This window comes from Tiliqua scincoides, chromosome 1, assembly GCF_035046505.1.
Source record: "Tiliqua scincoides isolate rTilSci1 chromosome 1, rTilSci1.hap2, whole genome shotgun sequence".
Taxonomy (NCBI): domain Eukaryota; kingdom Metazoa; phylum Chordata; class Lepidosauria; order Squamata; family Scincidae; genus Tiliqua; species Tiliqua scincoides.
Genome location: NC_089821.1, coordinates 241,591,406 through 241,610,680, shown reverse-complemented (window position 1 = coordinate 241,610,680; position 19,275 = coordinate 241,591,406). Strand labels below are relative to the sequence as shown.

The window sequence follows — 19,275 nt, the reverse complement described above, 5'->3', positions numbered from 1 at the left end:
TAAAAGGCCCTGCGCAGATGCTGGGTTGGTCTGTCCCAACATACCAGAAAGACATACCGGGAGCTCACCCGCTGGGGCAGTGCGGGCCACGGTGATTCTTCTGTGGGACATGTGCCCATTGGAGGCACATGACCCACTTGGGGCCGGATGGGGACGCACTACAGGCCACAGGTGGCCTGTGGGCCGGAGTTTGGGTACCCCTGTTCTAGACCAAGGGTGCCCAAACCCCAGCCCAGGTTCCACTTGTTGCTCTCAGGGACTCTGAACACGGCCCGTGGGGATCCCCCAGTCTCCAATGAGCTTCTGGCCCTCCGGAGACTTGCTGGAGCCCATGCTGTCCTGACACAACTGCTCTCATCATGAGGGTGACTGTTCAACCTCTTGCATGAGCTGTGGGCCAAGGGCTCCCTCCACTGCTTGCTGTTTCATGTGTGTAATGCAGCAGTGGCAGTGAAGGAAAAGTTGGCCTTGCTTTGTGCAAGACCTTTTATAGGCCTTGAAGTATTGCAAGATCTTCATTCAGTCACATAAGCTCCATCTTTAATATATTCATTTATGTAAATTAATTCAAATTTGAAATGTAAATTAATTCTTTTTTTTTTCCTGTTCCCTGACAGTGTCAGAGAGATGATGTGGCCCTCCTGCCAAAAAGTTTGGGCACCCCTGTTCTAGACTAAGGAGTGCCCGATACTGCCTTTCCTCATAACAGAGGTACCTCAACCAATCATTTTGGTAGCTCTCTTCTGCACCTTTTCCTATGTCCTTTTTGAGATGTGACTTAGTTCCGTTTTGGCTTTTCTTTCTTGATCACACTAAAATGTGACAAAATCTTGAAGCGCATTATATATAAGATCTGAGATTATATAAGATTATATACTGCTTTTCAACGAAAAGGTCACGGGCAGTCCAATCCTGAGCTGCCCAGGACGCCCAGGCTCGGCAGCACCGAGAACAGCTGCCGCAGGATCCTGCGCACCCCGGGCTACCATGGGAGGCGCCTTGGGAGAAGGGGATTTTCATTCCCTTCCCCCAGGTAGGGTAAGCAGCCCTACAATGGGGCTACTCACTTTACCGCTGAGTAAGGTAAAGGTGGTCGTATAGGGCGCGGAGCCCTCCACAAGCGCCTTGCATCCTGCAGAGTGGAGCTCCACGGACCCGCCTCCCTCCATCCCCCAGGCACGCCTCCAGCCTGCCCCCTCCCCACATCACACTTCCGCATCACACTTCCCCCCGCCCTCTCTCCGCCCCCCGCTGGCCTCCCCCCTCCCAGGAACGCCTCATCCCCGCCCCTGCTTACCGTGCCACAGCTCAGCGGTCCAGGAGACCACTGAACCGCGGACGCTGGGTGACCGCCCCATGCTAGCCAGCACTGGCTGACACTGGGCTAGCATGGGTGGGAGCCTGGCACTGAGGCTCGCAAACGTACCGTGCTCGGGAGCATGGAGCCATGCCGCTGAGCACAGGATTGGGCTCAAAGTGGTTTACAGACATAATTAAATAACTAATGGCTCCCTGTCCCAAAAGGGCTCCCAACCTAAAAAGATGCAAAAGAACATCAGCAGAAAGTCACTAGAAAAGACACTGCTAAACCTGTTTCCAGAATCCATTACTACCTTTATGTTAGCATGCTTTGCTTGATTCCAAATGCATTAAGAGAACTTGTCTTTTTATATCATGGCATATACATCGTTCACAAATAGTGGGGCCAACTGTGATTTTAAACTTTTTTAATAGTTTAAGGGCGCAATTGTATCCTGTGCTGGAATAGGCAAGCCAAGAGGCTTGCGCCATATCCAGCACAGGAGAAAGGCCAGAATTGTTTCAGTCAGAGGCAAGAGGAAACTTTTCTCCTTACCCCTGGGTAAGGTACCCTGGCCCCTATGGGTCTCCTTGGACTTGCACCACCTCCTCAGGTGGCGCAGGTCTGAGGAGAGCAGAGCGGCTTCAAGCCGCCCCGCTCTCCCTGGGAATGGGGGTTGAGATCCAGCATAAGTGTTGGATCCCAGCCCCACTTCCTGCTCCCCACCCACCCTCCCCCAGCCCAGAATGCCTCCCTCCCGCCTCCTCCCTGCCCACCCCAGAACCTTGTGGTGACCCAGGCTTGCTGCCTCTGTCAGCTCAGAGGCTTGTGTCAGCCTCCGCGTAGGACTCCCGAGGAGGTGCAAATGTGCTTTATGGCACGTTTGTGACCCTCCTGGGCTGGTGCAAGGGACTTATGCTGGCCCATGTGCAGCTTGGGATTGCACTGCACCTCACTTACATAGCAAGCCTATTCAAGTCTTACTCAGAAATCCCATTGTGCGTTATGGGGCTCACACCCTCAAGACCCTGGTGCGCAGAATGACTGTCTCCAAATCACCCAAGGTGCTGCATGGGAATTTAAACCAGGATCCCCACTCCTAGCCCAGTATTTTGTCTATTAATTATTATTATTAAGAATATTTATATATAGGGTTCCCAGAAACAGAGTGGGACAGAGTGCCTATACCTTTAACCACTACATAAAAGAGGAAATTTGGGCAGATGCAGCTGTTTAAACTCTTCCATTTTGAGCTGCACCTGCCCAAATTCCCTCTTCTATGCAATTGTTAAAAGGTAGAGGCACTTTGTCACACTTTGTAGCTGGTCACCCGACAGTATTTGTAGACTTACAACAAAAAAGTATAAGGCAGTTTACAGATAGAATGCAAAAATTAAAAGCCTCCCTGTCCCCGAAGGGCTCGCAAATCTACAAAGAGGTGCAGGAGAGGCATCAGCAACAGCCACTGGCAGACATCACGCTGTGGTGAAGCGCGGCAATTACGGTACTCTTCCTCTGCTAAATGGAGCACCACTTGCAAAAGCACCCCTGAGACCAGTTAGCAGGTTAACTATCACCTCGCTTGTCTTAGAATCCATGTGTGATTAACTGGAGGACAATTTAGTCCTCTAACAACCCGATCCTATCCACACTTTCCTGGGAGTAAGCCCCATTGACTCTAATGGAACTTCCTTCTGAGTAGACATGCATAGGATTGGGCTGTGAATTGCTCTTTGAAACTGCTAGCAACTCGCCCACTCCAACCCCATCGCCCTGCACTGAGAGCAGAAGGCACGAGCACAACCCTCTCGCTGACTCTTGATCGCTCAAGCCCGCAATTTCACCATCGCCCCGGCTCGCCAGTGCGCATTGCCTTTAAAAGCAACGCGTGATGCGACAGCGAAAGGCGGTGTGCAGCTTCGTTTCTGCAGTGCATCTTGGGAGTTGTAGGAAGGGCGAAGCGGTGCTGCTGTAGGTGGGGATGGGCAAGCTGCCTTGTACGATCCCTGCCCCCATTGGCTGAAGCTTTCCTTGCTTGGGTCCCCTCCACTCGCTAGCTGCTGGAAAGATTCCTTCGGGTGGATCTCTAGTGGCAGCACCAGCATGTCCGAGCAAGTCGCGTCCGCTGGCCTCACCGATGAAGCAGCCTTCGGTGCTTGCTCCGACCCTGACTCCAGCACGAAGGTAAGGGGGGGGGGAATCGCATGCATTCAAAACTGCAACGTAGTGGAGAGGAGGAGGAGGAGGAGGGAGCACGAAATGCTCGGGTGATTGAGGGCAGCCCCTTCCTTGTCTTGCAAAGGGGAGAGCTTGGCATTCTTACATGCATGCCTACTCATGAGTAAGCTTCACTGACTTCAGTAGGGCTTGTTTCCAGACCTCTGTGTGTAGGGTGGCAGCCTTAATGAAGGAGGGGTGAGCCGGGTCCCTGGGGTGGGCCAGGCGGAGTAGCTGCCTACTCCCTTTCCTTTCATCTGAGTGTTTACCTTGCGGAACTTTCACCCAGTTTCCTTTTAACTCAATCTCCTAAGTAGTGACTTAGGCTGAAATCCTATGCACTTTCTTGGGAGTAAATCCCATTCACCTGAATAGGGTGTGCTTCCAAATAGATATGCATGGTCTTGTGCTCTTAATCTTGTACTTCATCCTATTTTAATTACTAATTTTTTGTACAATGTCATACAGCACTTCTGAGTTTTGCACAGTATTTAGTTTTATGATTATATTTCTCTTTTAATGTATGTATTCATTAATATTCTCTTCCTTGTGAGGCAGTTAACTATACCCTGTTCTTAAAATAAGACAGTTCCTTATTTTTTCTCATGCAGAGATTCATGCAGAGATATTGTAGAAGAACAATATTGGGCATAAAGCTGACTTTGTGTGATGATTCCTTTAGATTTGTGCTTAGTTGAAGTTTGCATCCTAAATATCTTGAATATACTGTTTCACTAACAAAAGTGTGTCTTGAAGTTTATATGGTTCAATGAAGTTGTTAGAACCCAATGTCTCTTTAAAAGGTAGAAACATTACATTGCAATGTTATATTTAAAAGGAAACATGGCACAGATAGTTTCATCTGCTACTGTTCATAAAACAAACACAGTTGACAGTTACAACTTGTAATTCTGAAACATTGCTGTATAATTTCATTGCTTTTAATACCTTTTTTCTTTTTCTTTTTTGCTGTGAGAGATCACTAATTGCAGCCTTGACAGTTAGGGGGAAAACTCTGTCAATGTTAATGTGTTTTCATGATGCACAGAGGTGTAACAAATGATCTTTCTATAGGATTTTCTATTGCAACAGACGATGCTAAGAATAAAAGACCCAAAAAAGTCACTGGATTTTTATACTAGAGTGCTTGGAATGACGTAAGTATAAACTGTTTTTTGCCAGTTTTTTTTTTTCATTACTCAACAGCCTATTCTTCCAAAAAGGCAATCTTGCCTGTAAAGATGTGAGGTTAGAGACATAATTACATGACCTACTTTTTGCATGGTTTACGATTTTAACAAATCATGACTAAACGTCTTCAAAAGAATTCAAATTAGAGGGAGAAAACTAGAAAGTGGGAATTAGATTTATCTCTCCTTTGAAGTGATCCCAAGCCATTCTTGGGGGAAAAGGGGGTGTTGTCATTCCTGCAGTAGAAATCTCCTGCCCCAGTGCTGCTGCATTTCTTCATCTACCACCTGCCCCAGTATCTTGTCTGTTGTAGGCAGGGGCAATGAAAGAGGACCCAAACCCCTGATTTTTTTTGCTTGTTGGCAAGAGCTGAAACATTGCTCTAATCATGGGGAGCAATATGCTTTTTGCAACCCATTTTGTTAGTGTGCTTTTTAATTTAACTTTAAATGTTGTGTTGAATGATATCTCTCAGCTCTTGTATCTGAGGCTGTTATCCTTGGTGTTGAAACACTGATTCATATGAACTAATTACCTGGTTGTAATGTTAATCCTGTGAAAAGCTATACTGTTTGAACTGGGAAGAAGTATCTCTAGGTAGTTTGAGCATTTATGTATTGGTATAAAGGCCTAACAGTCATGTTGCATATATTAATATTTCTTTACCCAGGGTGTAGTTAGTCTGTGGAACTCCTTGCCACAGGACGTGGTGATGGCATCTGATCTGGATGCCTTTATAAAAGGGAATTGGAGAAATTTCTGGAGGAAAAGTCCATTACAGGTTACAAGCCGTGATGGGTATATGCAACTTCTTGATTTTCGAACTAGAGTACCTCAGAATGCCAGATGTTGGCGAGGGCACCCAGGATGCAGGTCTCTTGTTGTGTGCTCCCTGAGGCATCTGGTGGGCTATTGTGAGATACAGGAAGCTGGAATAGATGGGCCTTTGGCCTGATCCAGCAGCCTTGTATCAAATTAACCAGTGTCATTGGGTATTTTGAAAAATTGTGGCTGATAGCATATGTTGGTGAATTGAGTTTGTAAGAAGCAAGTATATTTATGAGACACCTGGACTCTTGTTTCTAACATCTCATGAATGAGTTGTGCCAAAGATTTGGGAGTTTTGCTTTGAAAGGTTAAGGAGGAAAGCTGCTGATTGTTTGACAACCAAACCGTTCAAGCCTGTGCATGTTTATTCTGAAATAAGTCCCACCAACACTTTACAAATATTCTCCTGGCTTACTATTCAGCACCAATTCATCTCCCAAACACCTCCCAGCATCCTCCAACATATGTGCAAACTATCTGCAGAACACACAGGTACATTAATTTGTGATTCATTTCCTTTCTGCTGAGCAAGTGCAGCCTGCCATGCTCCTGCCCAGAATTAAGGCAAGGGGCTTATAGATCTGTTGCAGTGTTCCTTCATAAGCCTGAATCTCTGCACAATAAGTCTTGATCTTCCCACATTCTCATCTATCAGCTTGTTACAATACAAATTCTGCTTTCTTCCCCCTCTCCCTTAACTATCCAGCTCTCTTGCTGTGAGCATGTTCTTCATTTTTTTGTACCCACCGAGACATAGGGCTTCATATGTGCCATAGGACAGTCCAAAAAAGAATCAGTTTTTCATCACTATGGCTGAAAGGCACATGTGCACAATCTTTCCCTCCACATGAGATGTCCAGGTTTTTGTACCGGCCCAGTTCTCCGAAGCAGCTTAGTTCTGTGAAGATTCCTCCCTTCCCCAACACCCCTTTTTTAAAATCAGCCTTGGGAAGGAGTTGGTGGAGGGAGTTGATGCGAAATCTTCATCTTCCGCCCCCCCCCCTTACTGGAATGGAGAACTTTACTACACAGAGTCCAGTTCTCAGGCAACAGCACATTCATGTTGATCAACAAGTTCATGTGATCTTGTCTACCAGAAAAAAATTACTACTTAAGCTTGGCTTTCTATGAAGACATTTTATCTGCTTGCTCTGTGTGTCTGTGTTTTTCCCCCCCTCTGGTTTGTGCATTTGGCATGAAAGTGGGTATGGAGAAATTAAGGTTGTCTACAACACAAAGTGAAAGGGAGAGAAGGAACACTAAGCATTAAACCTACTTGCCTGTCCTAGAGCTAGCTGAAGCAGCACAAATGAAAGAGATAGATATTTAAATACACTTGGTGTTGGTAAGGGAGTACTAGAATACAACAGTGAGGCATCACTCTTAGCAGTGTGCAAAAGGTTTGGCATGTTTGAAGAGGCCTGAATGTTAACTCGGTGTAAGTTGATTGCTACTCATCAGAATCATCTTGTGCAACCAGTTTTCAGAGAAATAAAGCCAGGCCTTACCACATCCCTTCCTATAAAATTTTATTGTAAACTTTTAGTTTTTTTGTCTTTAACAGTTCTTTCTTTGAAGAGGACACACACACAAAAAGGCCACGCCAAACAATGAGTAGTTTTCTGCTGCCCCACCCCATCTATTCCATTAGGTGGAAACTTCTATATTGTCACTGAAAAGAGACGGGTGGGGGGGGGATCCTCGGATCCTAACTAATACACACTTCTGGCATGCTTTCAATGACAGATCAGAATTGTTCACATAAAAGTGAGGATTTAGTTACTAATCTTTAAATGTATGTGGTACTGTCTTTTCTTTCTCCCATATGTGTTTATTATTGCTCTGTTCTGTTCTAGGCTTCTCCAGAAGTGTGACTTCCCTACTATGAAATTTTCCCTCTACTTCCTGGCTTATGAAGATAAAAATGATATTCCAAAAAATGCAAAAGAGAAAACAGCATGGACTTTTTCTAGAAAGGCTACACTAGAATTAACACAGTGAGTATTGAATTGTAAAACATTAACTCTTTATCTGTAATACAGATTAAATATATCTATTTATGGTTTTTTAAATTTTGTACTTTTTTTTTTCTCCATCTGTATCCTTGAATTGTATACAACTAAGGTGGGTTTGAGCTATCTTGATTTGGGAGCTGTGTGCTTTTTGCATACCAGGTAACCATAGCAATTCACCAAACATCCTATAGGGGAAAAATTGCTTTCAGGGTAGAGATGATAACTTCCAAAACATGACTTGGATGACTTCCATTGGCTCCCCCTCTTTTAAAATCAAGATTCCACTTGCAATAAATTTGAATTTGGTATGATCAGACAAATGGATTTTCTGTGTTTGAAGTGTACCATAAATTAAGTTTTAAAACTAGAATAAATTGTATCAGATTAACACTCAAAATGTACAGTTACAACCCAAGGAATGGAAATAGTCTTCTTGAAAAGAGACTCCAAAGTGAAAAGATTTGAAGGAAGCACTGGATGTCTTGACAGCTAAAATTAACATTGTTTACATGAACAGTGCTTCTTAAGCATACGCTTGTCACTGAACAACAAAAAGTAATGCTTATTCTGGCATATGTTTCAAATCATAATAAAGTGTCTTTTAGAACTTGTCAGTATGTCACCATATGTTATTGTGAAAAAGAACTCTATCCAGAATGTTTTGACTGAAATGCTAAAACCTTAAGTTTAGTAGATACAGTACTGAGAATAGGTCTAAAATAGCACAGTCAACCACCTTCGTTAAAAAAATAAAAATAAAAATACTAGTGGATTCTAGTCTAGTGTAAACTTTAAGGAGAAAGGAAGTAGCAAAAAGTGGTAAGTACTAGAACCAGAGCAATGATTTTAAAAATAGGTTACATTTTGCTAGGTGCAGGCTTGCTCCAGTGCATAAAATGGCTTGTACCTTTCTTGTTCCTGACATAGCATTAGAGACTTATTTTGCTGTGTTTTTACATGGAAATTTGTCTCTTGTTAGTGTATTAACAGCACTAAGAACAATGCTTGAGATCCTACTTACTGTTTTCTTTCTTGATTTTTGTGAGAGGTGAAAGTGTGTGTCTGGGAGCTCTGGGGCTCTCTGATGCCCCTTCAGGGGCTCCATGAGCACACTACAAGTGGCCTCTATCTAACTATTCAGGACTGCATCATTCTGTGGCTTCCTGAGACTGTTTAGGAGTGTAAGGGGCATTGGAGACCAAAAAGTTTGAGAACTGCTGCTAGAAACCATAAACAATGAATATACTATGAGCCATTCCTTGTTTGATTTTCTCTGTAAACTGCTTTGTGAACTTTTCATTGAAAAGCAGTAATACTGTTAATAATGTATAATTTAAACATGCTTCCAAACATCCAAAAATATGTGCATACATAGTTATTGTCTGTAAGCCGTTCATTCAAATGTTGATAAGGTTAGAAAGGCCTCAGTCTTCTGGGTAATAGTAATAGGGCACTTAACTTTACAATGTTTTAATATAAACCTTTTTTCTACAGTAAGGGCACTCAGAATCACTTTTTCTATCCCACAGTTAACTTCCATGAAATAGGTGAAATATTCAAAAGGATGTGGGTATCAGCAAATATCATTGATTCAATACAAAATTAAATGGGTTAATAATTGTTCAAAAATTTGGATAATGGAATGTACTTTAAGCTGAAACATTTGCAGTAAATATAGAATGCACAAGCACTAGGTTTTGAATGCCTTGGCAAATGTGGCAATAGCAGAACACATTCTGTGCCTGCGTGGCAAGAGCAAACTCTTGGCCTTGGTGATGACTCTGAACCCAGTGCTGTGAACAACAGAATCATATCTCAGGAATGTGTATTGTGGTCAAGCCAGAACTAGCTAGTAGGCAGCCAGTATAATCTTATTAACCTTTAATAACCCTTAATGTTGTAATAGTATTGTGTCATGTTTTTAAGATTCAATAAAGGCTGAGCGGGCTAGCCGGGAGGAGCGCATTCTCTCTTGATCTCCCAGCGTTCTGCTTCGAGCTCTCCTGACAGCATTATACCCTTTGAATCTATGACTGCCGTCTCATCCTTGCTATTTCAGTTCCTACTAACCCTTCAGTGCATCTGCTTTCTGTACTCCCAGCAAGCCACCAGGCCCTAGGCCTTGTGGGCTTCCCAAGCAGCATCCAAACTGCGACATCTTTCAGTGCTCTACACTCCCAACAAGCAACAAGGCCATAACAAGCCTTGGGTGCTTCCCAAAGCAGCATCTTGCGCTGCAACAACATTTATTCATGCAAAGTGAGCAACTTTCTGTAGTGGTTGGAAAAACAGTGTAGAAATATTGATCTATAAAATAACACACTCCCTAGTGAATGTACACTCTGTGTTAATGCTGTTGTGGTGTGCAAGTGGTTAGTGTACAAAGTGGCCCTTGGAGGGAAGGGGGCTTTATTTGTATTAGTTGCATTTTACAATTTGCATTGGCATTAGTTGGAGAGGAACATGAATACATTCCTATTAAGTACTGTACTTGTTACCCTTTACTCACTATTTCCGTATCTCCAAAACATAGCACTGGTTCAGGAGAGGAAGAGAGATGCTAATGTGTCTGTGTGGAAATGTCAGAGCATATGGACTGTGCAAACGTGTGATGCAGGTGTCTTTGAGCTGGGAAATCTTTAAGTTGGATGTCCTAAAGTAGGGGACTACCAGTATGTATTATCTAATAGACGGCAGTAACTCAAAAAGGGGGACCATTTTATCCGCAAAGTCCTATATTCCTTGTTTGTCAATCTCTGGCATAGTTAATAATTCCCATTTCTACTTTACTTTAATTGCTTTTTTTTGTTTTGTTCATCCCCTGTGATGGAAACCTTCTTTGAGAAACTGCTTTCTGAAATGTTAAACATTTTCTACTATGTCTTAGAAATCTACTTGATTTTTTTTTCCCTTTCAGCAACTGGGGTACTGAAAATGATGAGAACCAGGCTTACCACCATGGAAATTCAGACCCCCGAGGATTTGGTATGTTGTGAAGAAAGCTCTTTCCTCCTTCCATAACTGTCAGTGAACCTCCAACAAGATCCCACCTTTTATTGGATGTCAAACATTTTAGTATAAGTCTGCTTCTTCATCCTTATAATAGGAATTGTTTAAATTAAAAATTTATAGCCCAATCCTAAATAATATTTCAGTGCTGATGTAGTCATGCCAATGCGGCATGCGCTGCATCCTGTAGTGGTGGTGGGCAGTCATGGAGACCTTCTCAAGGTAAGGGAACGAGTGTTTCCTTACTTCAGGGCTGCATTTGCAACTTAATTGGTGCTGGAAAGATGGTTAGGATTGAGGTTGAGTGCTTAACCCTTGAAACCATAAAAGACCAAAATTTGTCATTAATTGCCTCTGCTTTTTCTATTTAGTATACAGATACTTCTTATTTTATATGGGCGTGATTTACACACTCTTGAAATAAATCACTTCCAAAATTAATACCGAAACCTAATTTACACATGCTAATTTTAGACATAAAATGGTAAATTTGTGGCACTCCTGCATGCTTGACTGGCTTTCTGTGTTGCTTTTGATTTTTAATTTACACCTGTTTGAAATATGTGCTGATTTTCATGAACGTGACATGCACACTCATCTCTGTAAAATGAGAGATGCCTGTATAGTATATTGAAGGTTAACCATAAAAATATTGAGATACTGAAGAGTCCATATTGTAAATGTATGCCCCACCCCTGCGCATGCATTTATTGCATGTATATTTTTAGGACATTTGTTGCTTGGCCAGTAACTTTTTAATTGGTGTTATTCCAGGAATGAAAGCAATGACACCAGTCCTTGGAAGATGCAGATCAAAAGGGCAATAGTTTCCTCTTTAGCCAATTGCCTATAAATTTCTAGTACAGATAATGGCTTTGAATGGAAAAAACAGTACAGTAGGCCCTCCTCATCTGTGTGTTCAGAACTCATGGATTTGACTTAACACAAACCCAAGGCTGAAGGACCTCACCAGACCTCCCAGACATGACCAAAAGTGCCTTCCAGTCATGTCCAGGAAGTATTCTGAGGGGCAAGAGGACCCGCGTGGCCTCTGCATACCTCAGAGTGCATTCCAGAGGCTTCTGAGATGCAATTCTGGTTTTGGCACCCAAGGGGGGACATGATTGAGACATACAAAATTATGCAGGGGATCGATAGAGTGGATAGAGCATGCTCTTTTTCCCTCTCTCAGAACACCAGAACTAAGGGACATCCACTCAAATTGAGTGTCAGGAGAGTGAGGACAGACAAAAGGAAATATTTTTTACCCGTTGAGTAATTAGTCTGTGAATGTGGTGGTGGTATCCAGCATAGATGCCTTTTAAAAGGGAATTGGACAGATTTCTGGAGGGAAAACTCCATCACAGGTTACAAACCATGGTGGGTATGTACAGTCTGAGATTAGCTGGTTGCTCATTATGAGGACCAGGTAGGATTTTTTTTCTGTCATCCGGATTGGCCATGGATGGCAGTTTTTTTGCCTACCCCAGACTGACAAGGCAGGGAAGATGTGTTAAGTAGGTTTCATGTGTTAAAAATGGGTCACTTGTTTTTAATAAAGTGGCCCAAGTTAAACCCAAGTGCAGTCTGGTTTCTTCATTGGGGGTGCGAGGGTAAATAGAATGTGAGATGCAGGGGAGTGGCATCGAGATGCAAGTGTCTTGTGGGCTTGTGTGCTCCCTGAGGCATCTGGTGGGCCTCTGTGAGATACAGGAAGCTGGTATTTTATGAATGAAGACTTTGTTTACATGTATGCTTGATTGCTTTGTTGCTGTCCAGGTCACATTGGAATTGCTGTCCCTGATGTAAATACAGCTTGCAAAAGATTTGAGGAGTTGGGAGTGAAATTTGTCAAAAAACCAGATGATGGTAAGCCTTTAGCACAAGTAAATTGTTCTCAGGCTGTGCAGTTGGGAGTGTGTGCAATGCCTGATGAGGGGATGCAAATTTGAGGGAAAGAATCTTGTTGCAGGTGGAGCCTTGTCCCCGTTACTCGCCAAATGTTGAAGGCCCTTAGTAAGGAATCATCATTGACCCACATTGGGTTTGTGGGGGTGACTGCTCCCCTCATGGCTTGATTCAACCTGATTTGGAAGAGCTGCTACTTTGTGCATGATTTTTGGAAAGCAGTGGACATGATGTGTTCTAGCCTTCTAATGCCAGTGTTGGATTAGTCCCCCATATACAGTGCATTGCATGTAGTAAGAGGTCATGCACATGCATATCTGCATGATTTTCTGCAGAATAGATCATTGGTGCTGGGTCTGGAACCTCAAAAAGTACAATAAGGTTAGAAGGGGGACCTGAGCTTAAAGTAGGACAAACTTGCATTACCCCCACCTACACTTTCTCTCTGCTATCCATGGTATTATTATGCTGCATAACTATTTATGAAAAGGAGCCTTGCTGGAAGAAATCTAAGAATTCAGTCCTGTGCTCCTGGGGCACACGGCTGCATGGTAGCCGCAGGCTGCACCTTGGGAGAAGAGGACTTTCATCCCCTTCCCTCAGGTAAAGGGAGTAGCCCCACAATGGGGCTACTTGATTCACCACCGACCAAAAGGTTGGTGGTGAGATAAGAGCCTTTGTGTCAAGCACCAAGCCTGATGTGAAGGCTCAGGATCCCGTGGAACACTACTCCACCGGTCCCGCCTAGCTGCCTCCCCGTCATGCCTCCTCCCTGCCCTCCACCCACCTCGTCCTTCCCCCTAATGTCGCCTCCCCCTTGTCCCTGCTTTCCTCTTCGCTGCTCGGAGGTCCATGTGACCACTGAGTGGTGGAGGCCGGATACCCACCCAGCGCTGGGCTAGCACGGGTGCTTACCCAGCGTTGGAGCTCGCAAACATGCCTTGCAACAATGCGCACCAGCGGTAAGTTGGCTTGTCAAACTCAAGATTGGGCTCTAAGTCCCATGAGTTCCAGACTTCAATTATTGATCTGTCCAGTTCTTGGTCGGGAAGAGGCAACACAGTTGCCATCACTTTCTTATCCGAATGCAGTGTTTTACTTTGCACTACTTGCAAAGTACTTTGCACTACTACTTACATGGAATGCTTAATATCTTGGGCTTTGCAATAAAATAGCAACAGGAAGCAACAATTAAACCCTTTACCCGCTATTTTGGCAGGAGAAGATATTGAAAGATATTAGTGTGTACAGTTTTGAGGCTTGAAACCTGAATTGTTGACTTTTTCTATGTTAGTTATAACTATACTCGTCCTTCTCTAGGTAAAATGAAAGGACTGGCTTTTATTCAAGATCCTGATGGCTACTGGATTGAAATCCTGAATCCTAACCACATGGTGACTCTAATTTAAGTTTGAAATACTGCACAGCGATCTTTTCATTAAGACATGAGAATTTAGAACAGTATCTTACTAGATTCATATTCAGTTGAACAAAATGCAGTTGATGTATTGAACAAAAGCCCTTGTAGAACAATTCAGCAGTCTTCTGTTGAACTCTGGGATTTGTTTTTGCCTATTTGGCTTGATGTCCTGAATAGATTCTAGCTTAATAGGAGTGAACAATTAAATTCTGGAAGTGCAATTATTTGGTGTATCCTGTGCAGAAATCTTTACAGTAATCTTTTTTCCTGGATGACTGCAATGTTGTATAACCAGACTTTCATTTTCAGTCTAAATAAAAATTTGGTGTAGGAAACATTGCTCCATTTGTATTATGTAAACGTGCGGACAAAAAAAAAATATAAGAATGGCTATCTTTAACTGGATGAAGATGGCAAATCTGAAATGTTTCAAGCTGGAGTAGAATGCTTAGGGTGCAATTCTAACCCCTTATGTCAGTGCTTTCCAGCACTGACATAAGGGCAGTGCAGCTCCGAGATAAGGAAACAAACATTCCCTTACTTTGCGGAGGACTTCATGAGTGATGCGCAACTGCAGGATGCAGTCCCATTGGCACCACTATGCCAGTGCTGGAAAGCACTGACATAAGGGGTTAGATTGCGCCCTTAGTCTTGTTCCTATTTTATCTGATGGAGTCAAAGCTCCAGCTGTTAAGATGACCTTAACAAAAATTTGTTTGGGCTTTTTATATGTGGTAGTAAGCAAATGGGTATTGGAACATCTTGTGAGCTTTCAGGTTTCCTATGGAAGTGACTCTCCATCTGGGTAAAACAATTTTACAGCTGAGTCCTATGCATGTTTATTCAGAAGTATGCCCCAGAGGGTAACATCCAGGCTTTTGCTATCAGACTCTCCCTCCATGACTGGGAGCGTTCTGCTTGCCCAAGGGGTCATTGTATGAACAGAATGTTCTTTCTGGTCATCAATGGAGCTGCTGTGCTGTTCCATTAATGGTCTGGAGATTAGCCATAGAATTCCATTTGGACTTGCTTCTAAGGAAGTATGCATAGGATTGCTGTCCAGTATACAATGCTACTCAGTCCAATTGTGGGGTATTTAAATATAGATTATTCTAGAAAACAGGCTTACAAAAGCCTGTCACTAAGTACCCAATATTCAAATGTTGTGGAGAAAATGGTAGTTCATTTAGAGCTGAGCAGAGTATGATGTTTCCCATATGTACATGTATGAATGCTAATAACAGCATTCTTGCTTGCCCTTTTGGGGCTTGGTGAAACACACTGGCTAAAAATAGTGTGCATGGTTTTTATAAGTTTTCTGTCTTTGATTAGTTTAAAATATAGGAGTTCAGTTTTATTTAAATACTAGACCAGGGATGTCAAACGTAAGGACCTGTGATAATTGGACTCTCCCAGCACCACCATCAACTGCTCACAGCAGCTGAGCTGTGAAGCAGTGCCTTGGCAAGAAGTGGCACTGCTGAAAGTGCACCCCACATAATAATTGGGCTCTCCCATACCTTGGAAATACGATCAAAATTTACATTTTCTAATATTACGTTTTCAGCTAAAAAATTCCTAAGTGGAAAAAAGTGCTTATTTCTGGCAATCACTTACTTAATGACATCACTGCTGGCCCTCAGCAGGAGACATGAATGCTATTAAGATTGCTGAATAAAGCATGTTTGACAACCCTGTACTAGACATCTCCAATCTTGGTGTATCTTAGCACCCATTGTGCTATACTTCTTGTCTGCCTCTTTAAAAATACTGTTGAATTCTAGTTTTGTATAACTGGGAACTCCTGAGGTTTACAAATCTGACACATGAGCCAGTTAGTGTTAAATCAGTGTTTTATATTGACACATTAGGCTATGCAATACACACATTGCCAAAAATTCCTAATCAAAGGCATTACTTAATAGTTTGTATATTGTTAGCTGCACTTGAGGCCTCCTTTTGAGATTAACTAGTTGGAGTGCACTGTGGTATCAAATAAAAAATATTTATTTCCAAGTTAAGGTCTATGTGATGTTCTTTTGCCAGAGTATGTAGATGTGATTAACACAAGATCCCACCCTACTAAACACTGGATTTAGCATCATTCCCTGCCACTGACAAATGAGCAAAAGTATTGCTTACAAGGGAGAACTGTATCAAGGGTATCTGTATTCACTCAAAAGAATTGCTGGCAGCATCCTATTCAGCTGGACTATTTTGCATATGATCAGACCAAAGGTCTCCAAACTTTTCAGCACAAGGGCCACATTGTACATCTGACACGGTGTCAGAGGCTGAAAAATAAATAGTACATGGAGAACCGATGTACTGAGAGAGTTTGACTACAATAGGTGGGTGAGGGTGGAAGGAGGTGGGGAGCAGAGGGAAAAATTGACTTTCACAGGAAGAAAGGGATTTTGAAAAAGCATCAAGCAACCTATGATGCAAATCGCAAAAAATTTTTTGTCTCAGTTTCTACTCTGTTAAGTTTAACAAACTTTAATTTATATTTATATTCCAGGTCTCTCGACATCGGTACAGATCTCATTCAGCCACTAGAGGTGCTGAATGTAATGCAGTGTAATGGAATAATTTCTTTTCATTACATAGCAATACTTTCAGCACTTTAGTGGCTGAATGAGGAATATACTAGGTATATATTTTCAGCCGTTGTAGGTGCTGAATGTAATGGGACAATTTCTTTCTATTAAATTGCATTATATTCAGCACTCTAGTGGCTGAATGCGGTATATATCTGGAAATGTGTCTTTTGAGTTATTTTTATCCCCAAGAAGCTGGGGAACAGTGAGGGCTGGATAAAATTCTCCTGAGGGCCAATTTGGACCCTGGGCCAGGGTTCGGAGACTCCTGGATTAGACCAACAGGTGTGGAGCTGGCAGAAGTCTGGAAAACATGCAGAGGTTATGGCCTAGAAACAGTATGGGTGAGACTTCCACTTTCAAAAGTACTTATGTGTTCCTTCTCCTGTTGATTGGGAAGAACTTCTAGCAAACCCTGGAAGGAGGGACTGAAAGCTCAGGGGCTTAATCCTTACTGGGAGGTTGCATGTCAACCAGGTGGAAGAGAAAAGTAGCCCTAGTATGAGGAAATCTTGTTCAATCCCAAAAATCCCACTAAACCTGTCCATTGAGAAAGAGATGAGACAACTTCCCCTCAGAGAGGGAAGAAACTTCAGGATGCTCCCCTTTTCTTTAATATACTGCTTAGTAAAGACAGGAGTTCTGCTTGGTACCTGGAACTCTATGGCTACCACTGTCTGATTCTTGAAATCCAAGTGGCCTCCAATGATGTATTCTAGGTATAGTAATAGAGCTGCTTGCAGTTGAGACTCTTTTTCCAGGTCTGTTGCCTGTTGGCTCTGGAAAAGTGAAAGTTTGTAGAGCTATGTTGGGTTATCATGTTTCCCACTTGCAAGATTACTTTTACCTTGCAGTGATAGAAGTACTGTAGGAGCATGTTTCAATCTGGCATGAAGTTAGGGATGCAGACATAATACACCTATTCTGGAAGGCTCCATCATATTCTTAGGTGAACTCTCAGGCTCACTTCCCCACACACCCCCTGCCAAGTTCATGGTTATCACTGCATTCAGTTCTTTTCTCTTGACAATCTAGAGCAGTCTGCCAGTCTGACTCTGTGGTCTCAAGCAGAATGGCCACTGTCACATTTTTCTACATTTTCAAAGCAGTACTAAGTTCCAGCACTACGTTTTTTCAATAAAACTGAAAACATAAAATGTGCAAAGAGCAACAGTCCCTCCCACTGAATTCACAGCAATCATGGAGTACTGCCACAATGTTTTAATGTTGCAAATCCCAAAATCAAGAGTTCAGGGTAAGGACCAATAAAAGGATTGCATTGTTATCACAGCCCTGAATTTGACTTAGTTTGTGAATGTCAGAGGGGCATTCCAATATGTCATGAAATAAATCAATGTACCAATTTGTCACAGAAAAAGTCACATGCAGTATGTTCCGTTTTTGAGTTCATTCTTGTTTTTATAACCTATAAAGCTAATGTTGTCATCTCAAACCTGAGTATTTGGATGATGGCCCAAAGTAAGGTATATACGAAATGTCTGCACTGCACATTTTCATCTTAAAATATAATTTTTCAACTTTAATACTTAGAAAGTTTGCTTCTTCTAGCCAACACAATTTTAAAAGCCCATAGGGTGTGTAAAAACACATTAAAAATTGATTTGTTTAAATGGGTAGAGCATATAAATTGGAAGGAATCGTTAATCTAAAACATTTTTGCTTCTTCAGCAGTAGTGTGTAGGCTGCATAATTTTGAAGACAACATCCAGAGAATATTGCAGCTTATAACTTTACCAAGTTCTTCCCCATTTAATTAAAAGCAGAGATTATCAAGCATGGAAATATGTTCCAGTTTCCTTCTTCCCCTCCTCACTTTAGACAATTGGTATCTACCTGTTATCTGAGTAAGATGTTGAATCCTGTGGTTGAATAACTTTGATCCAAAAGTTGCATTATTTCTTATGTATTTTAGTGATGGATCATATTAAGCTCTATTGTAAACCGCCTGTTTGGTATCCAGAGGTCTGTGGCTGCTCTGTAAAAATATCAAAAATGCAAGGGCAAATTATGTGGTTAACATCATGTACAGCCTGGACCTTCTTGAACAAGTTGTACATCCCTCAAATCCTTAGGGGTTATTTAAGTGTGACAGCGGCCATGTGGAGACTGCTGAAAAGCATTTAGCAGTTCAGGTGACCAGAATAACAGGGCTGGACTTCCACAATTGGCTGTCGCTCAATTCATATATCATTCCACTGGTTCATACACAAGGAGCATTTTTGCATGAATAAAGAGCCTTTTAATATAATAAGCCAGTCATAGGAAGCACCTACTGGTTAAGTACTTTTCTGCAGCTTTCACATGATCTCCACTGCTTGCAAACTGCCCTGCAGTTTCCATTATGCAGTTTCTTTAATTTATTACCAAATAGTGAAACATAGGCAGTGCCAGAATGTCAGCTGCAAAAATTGCTTGTGACTGTGCCTTTCCTGTGCAAGGTAACAAGAAGGTAAGTCAGCAAGTTCCCCTGCAATTAGGATTGGAGACAATTGCTGCAGGTTCTTCAGCATTAGTAGCCTCTGCTAAAACTGTCAGGGTTCTAGCAATCACATTTGACACCTGGCCAATAGCAATTGATTTCATAGGACAGGGAAGTCAGGGAGACTTGCAATCTCCTTGGGGTAGAACAGGATCCCAAAGGGTGGTAAACAAAACCAAACCAGGCCTCCAGTGGGGCTGCTAGCTCATCAGTAAGTTTCACAGGTGCTGAAGTAAGCCAGGCCTCCCTCACCCTTTCCAGGATAGAGTCAATGGTCACTGTAGTCC

At 42.5% G+C, this 19,275-nt stretch overlaps 1 protein-coding gene across 1 annotated transcript; it reads left to right on the top strand.

Annotated features, from left to right (window-relative positions):
* The first annotated feature begins 3,255 nt into the window (after window positions 1–3,255).
* On the top strand, window positions 3,256–15,904 carry GLO1 (glyoxalase I). Its single transcript, XM_066618641.1, has 6 exons — window positions 3,256–3,484; window positions 4,592–4,674; window positions 7,393–7,533; window positions 10,469–10,536; window positions 12,340–12,429; window positions 13,789–15,904. Exons 1-6 carry the CDS (start codon window positions 3,404–3,406, stop codon window positions 13,875–13,877), a joined length of 552 nt encoding a protein of 183 aa, XP_066474738.1. The 5' UTR covers window positions 3,256–3,403; the 3' UTR covers window positions 13,878–15,904.
* The last annotated feature ends 3,371 nt before the right edge of the window (window positions 15,905–19,275 follow it).

Coding starts and splice junctions, on each gene's coding strand:
- GLO1 (XM_066618641.1), top strand. CDS start 3,404: ATGTCCGAGCAAGTCGCGTCCGCTGGCCTCACCGATGAAGCAGCCTTC. Junction 10,537..12,339: donor TTCAGACCCCCGAGGATTTG/GTATGTTGTGAA, acceptor GTTGCTGTCCAG/GTCACATTGGAATTGCTGTC. Junction 12,430..13,788: donor TGTCAAAAAACCAGATGATG/GTAAGCCTTTAG, acceptor GTCCTTCTCTAG/GTAAAATGAAAGGACTGGCT.